General features: G+C 32.1%; 3 protein-coding genes across 4 annotated transcripts; 1 reads left to right on the top strand and 2 right to left on the bottom strand.

Moving 5' to 3' along the window:
- The first annotated feature begins 2,204 nt into the window (after window positions 1–2,204).
- On the top strand, window positions 2,205–3,123 carry LOC115722080 (uncharacterized protein At1g05835). Its single transcript, XM_030651201.2, has 2 exons — window positions 2,205–2,454; window positions 2,544–3,123. The coding sequence occupies exons 1-2, from the start codon at window positions 2,385–2,387 to the stop codon at window positions 2,855–2,857; spliced, it is 384 nt and encodes a 127-aa protein (XP_030507061.2). The 5' UTR covers window positions 2,205–2,384; the 3' UTR covers window positions 2,858–3,123.
- A 2,278-nt stretch (window positions 3,124–5,401) lies between these two features.
- LOC115723058 (aspartic proteinase 36) lies at window positions 5,402–10,744 on the bottom strand. 2 transcript variants are annotated; one of them, XM_030652463.2, is made up of 10 exons: window positions 10,305–10,744; window positions 10,032–10,161; window positions 9,658–9,905; window positions 9,100–9,324; window positions 8,611–8,773; window positions 8,438–8,511; window positions 7,270–7,357; window positions 6,970–7,045; window positions 5,939–6,010; window positions 5,402–5,837 (listed from the first exon to the last, which is right to left on the bottom strand). In XM_030652463.2, the coding sequence occupies exons 1-10, from the start codon at window positions 10,556–10,558 to the stop codon at window positions 5,665–5,667; spliced, it is 1,503 nt and encodes a 500-aa protein (XP_030508323.1). In that variant the 5' UTR covers window positions 10,559–10,744; the 3' UTR covers window positions 5,402–5,664. The 2 variants fall into 2 exon arrangements, with proteins under 2 accessions (XP_030508323.1, XP_030508324.1); XM_030652464.2 differs by having other exon boundaries at window positions 10,310–10,728.
- An 82-nt stretch (window positions 10,745–10,826) lies between these two features.
- On the bottom strand, window positions 10,827–11,878 carry LOC133031285 (uncharacterized). The gene is made up of 4 exons (XM_061104761.1): window positions 11,870–11,878; window positions 11,684–11,771; window positions 11,328–11,506; window positions 10,827–11,246 (listed from the first exon to the last, which is right to left on the bottom strand). The coding sequence occupies exons 1-4, from the start codon at window positions 11,876–11,878 to the stop codon at window positions 10,827–10,829; spliced, it is 696 nt and encodes a 231-aa protein (XP_060960744.1).
- Between the last annotated feature and the right edge of the window lie 2,842 nt (window positions 11,879–14,720).

Below are 14,720 nucleotides of genomic sequence, written 5' to 3' on the forward strand. Positions count from 1 at the left end.
AAATAAATTGCTAAAAGATCCTTATATAGTAATAAATTTCAAAAAAAATTAATTAATAATTATAATTAATCTTAATTAAAGTTTTATAAGGAAATAAATTATTAGGTTACTTTCAGGTTACAAGTTATTTATTATTTATTTTTATTTAATTCTAAATTAATCACAACCATTTAATAGTAATCCAATGGCTTAAAAAACAATAAAAATGTAACCATTGAAACCTCTTCCATAATATATTTATATATTATCCATATATATAATAATAACAATTAATGTATGGTTTTAAGTCATTATAAGTGACAAAATCGGCTTGCCCATTGTTAGGGCTATTTCTTTCTTATTTTTGAGTATGAATAATAATAATAATAATAATAATAATAATAATAATAATAATAATAATAATAATAATAATAATAATAATAATAATAATAATTAATTAATTAAGACATTAAAAATAGTTGACCATCAAAAACTAGTTTAAAGCCAAGTTGATTCAGGGTTAGATTCTAAAAAAAAAAAAAAAATTAAAATGAAAATAAAAGTAAAAAATTCAGATCGATCAAATTCGAAAACTGTGATTTTCCGAAATTTGTAAACCCGCAAAAGAATCATATTCTTCTTCATCTAACTTTCAATTCAACACTTTGTCCATATAATTTTCAGTTTATAAAGAAAAAACACAAGAATAATTACTGATAATTTTAATATTTTATTTTTCGGTTCAGCTTAGCTTCTGCTATTTTGAAAAAAAATATATATATATGTTTTATTCTATGTTTATGGAGTCCGATTCTTTATTTAATATTTAATCTGAATGTCTAATGTTAATTATATGAAATATGATTAATTAATAAACTAGTATTGACAATTCACAAGAAGTGAGGTTGAGAAGATAATGACTTGTTCCTTGGCTACATTTAATAACTGCTAATATTGAAATATATTTTTTTTTTTTTGAAAAAAACAATCCTTGGCTAGCTTTATTTAATGATTGCTAATATTGAATTATTTTTTATAAATATGACAAAATATTTTAATCAATTTTATTTGAATATGTTGCATTTAAGATTACGATATTATAATATAATTGTTTGATTAGAATAAACTATTAAATACCCTACAAGATATTTTTTAAATTCTTCACCTTAGAAGAATCCTATAAATATAATAAAAGTGATAGAGTATGTGGTATAAATTTTCCAAATGAAAATGGTAGTATTTATAGCCAAATTGTTGCCTTAATTATAGCTTTACAATGGAGTATGGAGGACGTTGAAAAGGGCACCAATTTGATATAAATATGAAAACTTTTGTTGTTAGAGAGGGAAAGTATTGTTTATACTCCAATAAATGAGTGAATTGAATCGAGTCACACTGTGTGAGCAGTGTTGTTTGCTACAAGAAATGACTCACACAATCGAACGCGTATATGACCATAACACCACATAAATTATTAATATGGTAGTCGTAGTCTACTCTCCTAGTTGAAGAACCAATACTCAACTGAGCCTAATTTCTGATTTCTGAATCTTAGGGAGTGTTGTCAGTGTTACTCAGTTTGTGACTAGTGTTTTTTTTCTGTTTCTGACTTTCTCCCATGTGATTCACCATGCTCTCTTTCCTTGGTTTTTGTTTGTTCGTTGGGAAGCATCCTCCAACTACTTTCACTCTCCAATCCTATTCTCTCTTCTTTTTCACTGCACGTGACTCTTTAATTTTTTTAGTTACCACCTTTTATTTTATTCTTTTAATTGTGAAACTGTTATCTTCTTTTTGTCAATATTTTACAAAGGAAATTTTATTTACACCCCAAAAATTCCTAAGTACATCCTATTTTAATAATTTTTATTTTATATAAAATTTATATCTTTAATTGTACTAAGTATTTTTAACTTTTTTCTTTCAATTTATATTCTTAAAAAATATACCTATCAAATAAAATTAAATTATATTTTAAAAATTATGACAAAAAAATTAAAATAAAAAATTATATGAAATTTTCTTAGAAAAAAATAAATAAATATTTACATGAGTTAGAAAAAATTATGAAAATGAAATCAAAATAAGTATTAAAATTAACATAAAATAATGTAAGGAAAAATTTTAAAAAAATATTAAGAATAATTTTTAAAAATTATTTAAGTTTATATTTTTTTAATAATGGGATGTATTTATAATTTTATGGGGTGCAAATATAACTCCCCTTTTACAAAAGCGTGTTAGTAAAGCGAGCGAGGGTTGGACAATTAATGTTACTACTGCTGCACTGCACTTCCTCTTGCTCCTCAAATACTATTGATAAATAAAACCTTTACTCTACAGGCTTGAAAAACATTCTTTCTTGCATCTATTTCCAAACTGAAAAGGAAAAAGTAAGAAAAAATATGCAGGCTCAAACAGCTTATAAGTTCATTCTCTGGACTCTGGTAACATTGTCATCTCTTACATCCCAAGGTAATTAAAGCCCCTCTCTCTCTTTCTCACATAGTGTATTTGAATTATAGCATGCTATCAAATTAAGTGGTGAGGTTTAAATTTTGCAGGATGGGCGGTCAAGTGTGCTGCCGGCGATCACGCACCTACGGTGAATCAAACACAGGTGGGAGTGGGAAGCCCTCCAAAATTCTTGGTGGAAATCCGTAACAACTGCCCCATGTGCCCAGTCATTAATGTCCATCTCAAGTGTGGGAGCTTCCCTCAAGCCCTCGTCAATCCTAGGCTGCTCAAAGTGCTTGGTTCTGATGATTGTGTCGTCAATGCTGGGCTTCCATTGCAGCCCCTGCAAAAGCTTTCTTTCAACTATTCTCACAACAAATTCTTACTCCGCCCCGCCATTTGGTATTTCCAGTGCGAGTAATACTAGCTTGCTTCTCTGGCTACTCATACCCCACCATGCTTTTAATTATACATTATCCTTATTACCCACTTATCTCTTAGTATAATAGTATATCTGGCTCTCTCTCTCTCCCTCCCCAGTAGATTATTATTCTTCACTGTTCTATTTAAAACAGAACCAAAGAAGAAACTCGATTTCACTGTTGTGATATCTACTGAAAATGTTAACTGGAAAGTGTCAAATGTGCTCTAAATATGTTTAATTAAACACCATGGTCTTACAAATAATTTGTGCTTTCGTTTAGGGACGTGACGTGATGTTGCCAAATACACTTTTATCCTCAATTTTTGGCTATAATCATTTGTGAATACTTAATTTTAGGAGTGTTCTTTCATCCAATCCGCACTATTTTTCTCATAATGCATTCAATCCGTACTAAGAGCGAATTTTATATTTTGGATCAAATCTAATTCGCATAATAGCTTAAATCTAATTTAATTTACAAAATTGAATCAATTATTTTAAATTAGTTACTTTTTAAAATTATTTAATATTTATTAAAAAATATATATATGTTTACAGGGCTGGCCCTGGAACAAAGTGGACTATCGGGAAAAAAAAAAATTTGGGCCCTTATGTTAGAAAAAATATGGTATTTTTCAAAATTGGAAAAAAAAAATGTATAATTTTAAAAGAAGAAAAAAAATTTTGGGCCCCTAGGCTGGGTGGGCCCTAGGCACAGGCCTAGCCCGCCTATGCCCAGGGCCGGACCTGTATGTTTATCACATAACTAGCAACAAAATAAAACAAATTATTGTTATTTTATGTCTTTAATAAATTTAAAGGAAAAAAAAAAGTACATATAAATAAATGTTTAATTTTGTTTTAAATTGTATATAAAAAAAATTATATATAAACATAGAATATTTATTAAATTTTTAAATACATTTATATTATATTATATATATTGTATTTTAAAATTATTATTTTTTTTTACATTAAAATGTTAATTGTATATATAATTTTTTAAATTATTTTACAAAAATGTGTAGATTGAATTGAATCAGTTACTTTTACAGATCAATCAACATCCAATCCTCATAAGTACGAATTTTGAATTTTTCAATCCAATCCAATCTGCACAAATACAAATATCCCCACTTTGTAGATCAAATTAGATTAAATCATGCCGATTAGCTCCTTCCTAATCTTACATAAGACTTCGTTAACTACATTTTAATTACACGTAGCATTTATCATGAAGTTAGTAATATATATCTCACAAATCACTAATGCACGACCTTTCAAAAAAAAAAAAAAAACACTAATGCACTAGTTAACTATATTTGAAATCTATACAAAAACAATTGCTTTTGTACATAGATATATTATAAAGGCTAATTAGAATTTTCACTCCCTAAATTTTGACATGTACCGAATCATATTTCTTAAACTTTTTTGACCATTAAAAATTTCCCCTAAATTATTGAGATTATTGAATTTAAAGACTTTTGTTCAATTTAATTCAATTTTACTAATTTAGTGATTCTTTATGTACTAAATCATACTACTCTAATATCTACCAAATCACGCTCCTCAAACTTTAACATGTGCCAAATTATACTCTCTAAACTTTCATCCATATTAGACTTTCCTTACTAAAATTAGACAAAATTCTTTACATTCAACAATCTCAATAGTTCAGAATAAATTTTTAACGACCAGAAAAACTCAAAGGACATAATTTAGTACATGTCAAAATTCAGAAGATAAAAATTCTAATTAAACTATTATAAATATATTATATTCGTAATAACTTGTCTTGTATGGTACACACCAAATTATCATAGCTAAATCGAAAAAGAGGCTACAAGTTGAAGTCAGGAATAGCAATCACCATACAACGGCTCTTTCCAGTTACCACTAACTGGCATACGAGTCTAAGAGAGTATAAAACAATTCTGGATTACATTGATTTGTAGAGCTTGTTGACATATTATCTAAAAATAGCCATTATAAAAATGAATAATAAATATGCAAAATTAAACAGATCTATCCATCCTACCATTGACTGAAATACAGTTACCAAACAATGAATGCAACAAAAAATAATATACTAAATCCAAACAACAAAAATATTATGCAAAATGAATGAAACAGATCTGTTCTACCAGAGTTCTGAAAGGGTTTGGAAGTGTTCACCAATTTCCACAAATTTGTCATAGTCTGAAATATGATTAGTAATGAAATCGGCTAATTTATCGAAACTTGTTTACAAACAAATAAGACTACTAGGGATAAATGATGACCAAATATTTAAACTGCTACATCAGTAACCTTATTTCATACTCAAACTACCCTCAGTTTTAGTATTATACTGTTATTAACCACCAACACAATGGTAAAGTCAAGACAACTGATAGATAGAGAAGATAAATTGGAATATGAAAAATAGACTATATCAGAAATATCATTGTGAAGTTTAGTTGACCTTCCATAACTACTGTACCATCAAAGGGATGACTTGGTTGAAAATGAACTTGCAAAATTGCCACACATAAGACAAGTAACAACTCTATGTTAATTGTCAAACTTGAACCATATACATTTCATATTGAAGTCAGTGTAATCCTTTTCATACATCTCTGGATTCACCCAGGGAAAGAAAAAATATAACCCCAACTGAACCACCAGACCTAAGCTTTATACCTACCATGTTTCCACATACGCTAATTTTGATGCACAAATCAAAATAGTATTCTCTGAACTATTTCATCAATAATGTCAAGATATATCTCTATATTCAGTTCTCTATTTAATTTTGTATGTCAGCAATCGTTTTTAGTAGTAGCATCGCAGTAAACTAATGTGTGCAACAGTAAAATTATCAACAAGAATATGGACCATTTGCTTTTTGAATGGGAAGCAGAAGAGATATAGTGGGAACCTACTAAATGTACTGTACCAGTTTTTTCATCCTTTACTTTAATATTTGATGAACCTGAAACAAACAATTCAAAAGTCAAAGTTGAGCTAAGAACTATACCAAAAGGATGCAATCATGTACGCGAATTAGCTACTATATAATAAGCCGGGACTCACAGTTATATTCAGTCCACCCAATTGCCTGATTTTCAAGATCATATACTACTAGCTTATTTGATAGTACCAGATCTGCAAGAAACACAGAATCATTATCTCACAACTCAAATAATTGGAATATTTAGCTTGTACTGAAATTATCATTGATCGTGTCCATCGAAATTCTAAGAGAGATTTATAATTTAAACTACATTTGTCTTGAAGAATTTTCGTAATAATAACACACAGCACTCCTACAAATTAAATAATGCCACATCATATATCACAGCAGTTTGCTGATCTGAAAATCTTGCGCTAGGACAATTTCTAGAAAGTTTTCAAAAGTAAAATCCAGAAATTCACTAGTCATCACGTTCCTTCCAAGAAATAACAAGGACAAGAATCTTCAAATTACGAAAAATAAAGCAAAACAAAGATGCCAAGCTGCAAAGTATCAATACTCAACTTAAAACAAAAGGAATGCATATCATCCTAAAGATTCTAAGTTGCTGAAGATCTATAACGCCAATGAATTTAAGAATTCAAAAGTACACTATTACTTTGGATGATGTTAAATGGCTCAGTGGCAATATAAGAATAGTAGCAAACGGATCTCATGACATAGAGGGGCTGATAATAAAAATGCGAATTGAAGATCCATATGAGTATAACTAGTTTAACAACACAAATGATACTAATAAATCTACAACACAACGCAAGAATTGGTTCCATGTTCAACAAGGACAACAGAACAATTGTTAAATAACTGCAAAGTAGAACAGAGGAATGATACTCATGTGCAAAGCATTTGAATAAAAGCTATGTCAATTAAGTTTTACTTTTCATCAAATCCAAAGGCAAATCATAATTTCAAAGAATACATATTATCAATTTGTCAGTTTCCAGTTTTACCAAAATAATAAAGCCCTCTCTTTCATGAATATCCTATAGAGCACAATCATGCCATTCAATTTTCATGAGCAAAGGGAAAAGTTTGAATTACTTAATTATTCATGAATATAATAAAAGGATCGCTAATTTTCAAGGAATACCTCCCAAAAGGGTCAAATTCTTCCTATCACTGGATTGCATCCCACTATTTTGCCAACCAATACACCACATCCCTTCCTGTAAATTTAAACATGTTATTAATAAACAACAGTTAAAAAAATTATGAATAAATGATAAAAAAAAATGGATCACGGAGTTGTTAAAGGTAAAACAACAAAACAGCTAAATGCTTACAAGAGATTAAAGGCCAACAATTGAAATTCTAGTAACTCCATGAAAAAATGAATAGATATTACAGACATTGCATATGAAATAGAAACTTTGCTTCTCAGTATACTTACAAAAGGGAATAAATATTCATGTGGATAAACCTTCAAATGCAGCGAATTCTCAAAATAAAACGTGACAGTTGGAAACGCATCATCCACACTGCCAAAAAAGATGAAAATTAAAGCATTAGTAATGGACTTAAGAAATTACAGGACAAGAATTCTCAGGTAAAAATAGCATCCCAGATTCCCAGCGAGACATGCATCACTACATACAGACAAATGCGAAGTATATGCAGTGGCGGAACCAACCTCTAATTTTAGGACGGGCCAAGTATAAAGAATTTTGTTTCCAGTACAAGTGTGAGGAATTTTGTAATTTGCAATTGATATAGAAAACTTCTTATAAGTAGTAAATTTACTTTACTTTGTTTAAGAAGAAAATCTTTAAAAGAAAAAAAAAAGCTATACATTCATAGAACATATAAAATATGGAATTTAATATATGGTATATGGTATAGCCCCTCCAAAGGCCTACTAATTTCCGCCAATGAGTATATGGTATGAAGGTTAATAGATAAAAAGTAGTTGCATAAAATATTAAATGAAATAAGCCAATCCTTCAGGAAACACATCATACACAACAATGTCTAAGACAAAAAAACCTACTTTGTTTGGACATCATTAGAGATACCAATTCAAAATGAAATGTGTGGAAGGTAACAAATATAATTTATTTTTTTCATTTCTTTTTCATTTTTTTTTTTTTTAAAGTTTGGGACTTTCAGTGTGAAGCTAAATAGTTTTGCTTGGTCAAGAAAACTGGATATAAAAGTTCCCATTTACGCTAGTATATGTTCACCTCGGAATAGTTTATTAGCTAGGAAGTAGCTTAATGTAGAATTTAATTCCTTAATATGAAAAATTTAACAGCATAATGAGAGCCTAAAACAAATCATAAAACATTCTTAGACCCCAGTCATGGTAACGTACTAGAAAACCAACGTAAAAAAGAAATTTTTCCAATCAGAAAATGAACAAGAAAAGAAATTTGCGCTAACAACCACTATAAATAACAAAGATGATAAATCTCAAACAATCGAACAAAACTTCACAAGAAACGCTGAATTTAAATCTATAAAACAAATTAAAAATAATATATATTTATTCAATAAGAAACTAGTGCTCTTCTTGTTGCACATTCATAATAGAAATTCCGCAAATGTCATCCATTGCTCACCTTTCTGAGTATGGAAAGCATGTATACTCGCCATGAACTGTATGAACATTTAGATCAGGCTGCTGAGATATTATCTGAAATAGGGAAAATTATGAACAATTTTTGAATAATTTTGTTGAGTGTCCAAAAAATTTCAATTTACATAAAAGATAAAACTCCAACATTTCACATACCTTACTTACTAATGGCTCATAAACCATTTCAGGAAGATAGGCTAATGTTGTACCACTGTCAATTATTGTCCCTTTTCTGTCGCCTATCTCAAACACATCGTTTGGAAGCTTTAAGAAAGTACGACCAACTTGAACTGCTGTCATGTTGACATTGTAGTGCGGCCTAAACGATTTTTTAGCAATAACACATTAATTAACAATTTTACATAAATACTGATTCTACAGATGGGCAAGAGGAAATTAGAGCTCAGAATAAACTAATAGCATCAACCATAATAAAAAAAAATCTAACTGAATGAACAAAGAAAGCCTCTTCAAAATCTTGTGTTGAAAAACATGCAGTGAATAACCAAACTAAGAGCTATCTATGACTATGATTTGGAACAGTAAACATGAGATTTGTAAAGAACACACAAAACTTATATCCTCATCGAAAATTTGTGTAAGGGATATAACCTAAAAAATACAAAAGACATCATTATCACGTACTGGTTTGGTACCAAGGGTGTCATGTTTACTTTTGGTTGTACAACGTGGCCTATGGCAAAGATTCCACCTCCATTAGTACCATCTAAGCAGTGAGCAAACATCTTTTTAACCCTTCCAGATGAAGCTAGCTGCGATATCACTGATGAATTTGATTTTCCAAAGCCAAGTATACCATCAAGTGCTTCTTCACCAGACAAAGATAAATCCGATTGTGTAGCACCACACCTGTGAAAAAGAACATAAATTTTCCACTGATGGATTGTTTGAAATACATTGCAATTTAAATAAGTAAATAAATAAAGTAAAAGTGATATAACCTTACTCATTGAAGTGAAAAAATGCTTTTATAAACAAACAAAATGATTAACGCAATGCTTATACTGTAGAATCTCCTTCACTTGTAAGTTTACGTGAGAAACAGTATTATATTCTCAATTAGTGCAAACTCAAGTATTCCCATCTGTTTTTTCAGAAACTTTTACAGTTGTACTCATAGACATGAAAATTACGAAAAACATTTAAACAACGAGATAGTATACCCATGTGCAAATAACTCACCCAAAGATGACACTTCCGTTGGATGATGTAGTTTGGAGGTCTCCAGAAACTCGATCATACTGGACATTATCTTTCACAAAATACCCAGCAGTAGAGCTGCCATCTGCGTATATCTGAAGATAAGGACACGACACATTCGCTGTGCAACCAGATAATGGACCACCATTAACCTCTAAACAAAACCCTTCATCACAACCTACCAATTTCCCGGTTGAAGAGTCCTTGATGTCATACAGTGTCAGGTCTATCTATTAGGAGGCAAACACAAATATTCAGATATACAAATATATATATATATATATATATATAAATATATTTATACAAATATAAATATAAACAGAGACATAGAAGAAAATTAACAGACAGAGGCGTACACCAAGAGAGCTTCTTGTAGGGCAATCTTTGCATTGAATACAGTTGACCCACATAATATCACTTCCAGTATCTACTTGAACATAATAGTCCTTTGGAGGAGTTCCAATCCCAATTTTAGCATAGTAAAGCCTACAAAAAAAGAAAAAAAAACAATTTTCTAATTTCTACTCAGAACTCCGAATCAATTCGAAACCAATCAATCATTATGCACGCTAACACACACATGCAACACAAGCACACACGGAAATAGAAAGAGAGGGAAAGAGAGAAACCCGACAGCATCGGGACGGCCGGAGCCGCCCAAGGGAAGATCAACGCCGGCGAGAATTCGGAGCTGGCGGCGATCATCGTGTGCTTTGAGAGCAGTGAGAGAGGGTTCTTGGCCGGCGTACTTGTACTTGACGCTGAAAACGGCATGGTTAAGAGAAGAAGCGGCGGCGGCGTTGGCGGCAGTGGAAATGAGAAGGAGAAAGAAAATAAGGGGCGATGAGGGAGAGAAAGTGAAAGAGGTTGTGAGAGTAGGCATGACCGCCGTGGCCCTCCTCCTCCTCCGGGGGATCGAGTTGAGTTGGGAGATGACTTTTGGAGGAGAGAGGGCAAAAGGAAAGACGACTTATGCTCTGCTAATCTGCTCTTTGCTATTTCCCAATTCCCAGACCAATCACCTCCCAACACAACTCCTCTATGTCAAATGTCCCTGCCTAACTTTTTTTTTTTTTTAATAAAAGATTAGAGTTATTTTGAAAAAATTATACATTATTTTTTTGTTTTTTTTTGAATAATGATTAGCTTCATTAACTCAAATTATCCAAAACCAAAGATGCAATCACAGAAGGTAGGGTATCCCCACTGAAAGTACGGTCAGCCTCACAAAAAAAAGATCGCGTCAAAGCATGCGCAACCTTATTAGCAGTCCGCTTAACAAAATTAAAAGAAACATCAACAAAATCAGCAATTAAATTCTTACAATCATAAAGAATATGGCCATGAGGAGAAACCATATGTTTAAACTTTTGCAAATCATTAATAACTCTTAAACAATCTGACTCAATGACCACCTTAGGCCATCCATTCGCTTCACTCCAAGATAGCGCCTCCTTGATGCCAATAGCTTCGACCACATGAGGCTGCAAATAGCCACTTTTGGAAATAACTCTCGCTTCCAACACTAAACCAGCAGCAGTCCTTGCATCAAACCCCACACCATAACGCCCCTGAGTAGTAAAGAGTGCACCATCAACATTGACTTTAACATAAGGGAGATCAGGAGTAGTCTAATGGTAACCACTTTGGACATTCAGGCCATCAACGGGTGCAGTAGTAACATTGTGTTGTTGAGCATTAAACCAGTCTATATAATTCAGTTTAGCCAATGTCACCACGTCCCTAGAGACTGGTTGCTTAGAGTTCCAAATCAGGTCATTACGGTGAGTCCAAATTGACCAAAAAGTCATAGCAGCCTCAATGACTTCGGCTGTGTTCAAATACCCAATCCAAGCTCAAACCAAATAGAGAAAAGCATCGCACCAAGTGCAACCATTGGAACATTGATTATGTTCCAGCAACTTTGAGCAAATTGACATCTCACCAATACATGCAAGGCTGTCTCAGGAGCAGCACGACAAAAGGGACAAGTTGAATTAATTGGTACATGTCTTGACGAAAGCTGGAACCGATTTTGGGAGACTGTTAGAGGATGCCCTCCACAGAAAATTCAACACCTTGGGAGGAAGCTTAAGCTGCCATAATTGATGCCAAAAACCAGAGTTATCTGGTAAAATACTGCTGGTTTTCAACGATTGTAGCATAGCATAAGCACTCTTGATTGTGAACATACCTGACTCATCCTTCAACCAATACTACATGTCACTCGTCGATAATGAAGAGAGAGGAATCTTCCAAACTAGTGATTGATCCCTATCGTTGAGCACATCTGTAACAACGTCCTCATCCCATTCAACCAAGCCTACTTTCATCAAAGAATCAACCGTCTTCCCCACAAGGCCTGGATGCAATGATTCAATAAAAGGGTTCACATCATCAGGAAGCCAAGGCTTAGCTAGAATAGATATGTTATAACCACTACCCACAATTTGCAGTACACCAGACTGAACTAACTGTTGGGAATATTTTACCAGGATCTAGATTTACTAACAAGTATGTTGAATTAACATCCTAAATATGAATTCTCTAAATCAATGAAATAAACACATAAGGTTTAAGAAAACCTTACATTGGTTGCAGCGGAATATAATGACTCCTTCCGTTCAAGATCTCTAGCCCTTGATTCCTTTCTGTAGCAGAGCATTATCAAGATCTGAACCTGGATCTCTTTCTCTCCTTCGGGTTTGGTTTCCACCATCTTACTCACTATGATTGAGTACTTGACTTGCTATGTGTGGGCATGGCACTCATTCACTCAAGGTTCGAATGGTGAAGAACAATGAAGGAGGTGAAATCTCTATAGAAGGAACTCTCTCATCTAGGTTTGGTTGAATAGTCAGGTTGACATTAATTGGATGAGTGAGAGTATCATGTTCCTTTTATATTGTTTCAACTAGGGCTTAGGGTTGAATTATATGGATTAAAAAAGAATAAAATATTGGGCAAAATACTTCATGGCCGTACAAACAAAGGGACCACTTTCTAGTTACAATTTTGCCACTTTATTTCAACCACTTATTCTTCTTTTCAATAATACCATATTTTTCAATTCAAACCTATAAATGACAAAACTATTTATTAATAATATAATTAATTACTAAATAAAATTATCATTTATGTAATTTATTAATTAGACCATACAAAGTCTCTTAATTAACAAATTGACCCAAAACCTCTTTTCTTCACAATTAGGCCCTTGTTTAGTGAAAATTCTTAAATAAGACATAGTCTAGCTTTAGAATTATAATCGATTAACTAAAATCAATTAACTGAGTCTGCAAGCAGTATTATCTCAACTAGTGAGGGGACCATGAGCCTATATAACCGAGCTTCCAATAAGCAGATCTAGAATTTACCAAGTAAATTCCCTAACTTATTAATTCCTCATTGAACCACTATAGAACTTGGAATTGCACTCTCAGTTATATAGAACGCTCTATATGTACCACGATATAGATACGTTATGATTATCCATTGTTATAATCCTAATAGTCAAGGATCCTCTATAGATGATCTACACTGAATAGGGACAAATTTATCGTTCTACCCTTCAATGTATTTTATCCTTAAAACACTTAGCTACCTATAAATGATACTTCAGTAAACTAATATAATTACTGAAATGAGGCCTCAATCATTTATCTCTATTCAGCCAAGTTCGAAGGAGATCATTGTTTCACTTCTAAATACCTATAGAAGCTATAGATTCCATATCTATGATTAGCGCTCCCACTCAATTGTACTATCATGTTCCCAAAATGTACGTATCACCCAGACAAAAAAGTAGGCTTAACTAACAAATCAAAGAACACAAATAACACTCTTGAGATTGAACCTAACCATGTCAAGATTAAGATCCATAGACCTAAGATCAACCATTGATATTGACTTAGAAAGATATAACGGTAAGTTTAGGATATCTTATCTAAGATCAATATCGGTCCCTTCCAATGTATACTCCATACATCCGATACTGGTAAACTTTGCCAATGCCCTGGAAAGGACATAACACTTATCCAAGGTGTAAGTATACCTATCGCTGATTATCATGCTAGTCTAAATCTAGTGAACTGACAAATCAGGGAATTAAACTTTTGAACATATAATCATGATTATATTCCACCGTGCTGACGACACTATAATCATGAACAAATACATATGTTTTGGACTTAATGTTGGGTTTTATGCCCTAAATAAAACTCCATTTAAATGTAATCTATTTTATTTAACATCATAAAGAAACAGAAGTATTTTTCATTCATTTGTGTATGTTTTGGTTCACTTTATCAATTGCTTGTCTATTTGATTTATAAATTCATCTGAAACCCTTTTCACATACTTGATCCTGTTTATTGTGTTGTCATCACTTTGGAAAGTAAACATGACTATGTGAATAAAGTTTCCTAGATTTATCAGACACAGGGTTCTACTGATATGACAATCTACAACAAGAGTTTACTTGCATTTGGAGAAATGCTATGTTCTTTCCAGAACATTGGTTAAAGTAAAGCTCAGGTTGGATGCATGGAGTATGCATCGGAAGGGACCGATACTGAACTTTGACTTACATTTATTAAACTTACCGTAAAATCTATTCAAGTCAATATCGCCTAGTTGATCCTAGATCAAATGTTCTTAATCCTGTTATGATTAGGCTCAATCTCAGGAGGCTATTCGTGTTCTTTGATTTGTTAGTTAAGCCTACTTTTAGGTCAGGGTGATACGTACAATTTGGGAACACGGTAGTGCAATTGAGTGAGAGCGCTAACATAAACATGGAATCTATAGCTTCTATCTGGCGAATAGTAAGCAAAGGATGATCTCCTTCGAGCTTGACCAAACGAACATAAATGGTGGAGTACTCATTTCACATAAGTTGAAATATCATTTATACGGGGTCAAGTGTTTTAAGGATAAAATACATAGTAGGGTGTAACGGTAATCTAATCCCTTTACAGTGTAGATCATTCATATAGAGGATCATTGATCAAATTAGGATTATAACAATGGATGACTAATGATGT

Source organism: Cannabis sativa, chromosome 9, assembly GCF_029168945.1.
Source record: "Cannabis sativa cultivar Pink pepper isolate KNU-18-1 chromosome 9, ASM2916894v1, whole genome shotgun sequence".
NCBI lineage: Eukaryota > Viridiplantae > Streptophyta > Magnoliopsida > Rosales > Cannabaceae > Cannabis > Cannabis sativa.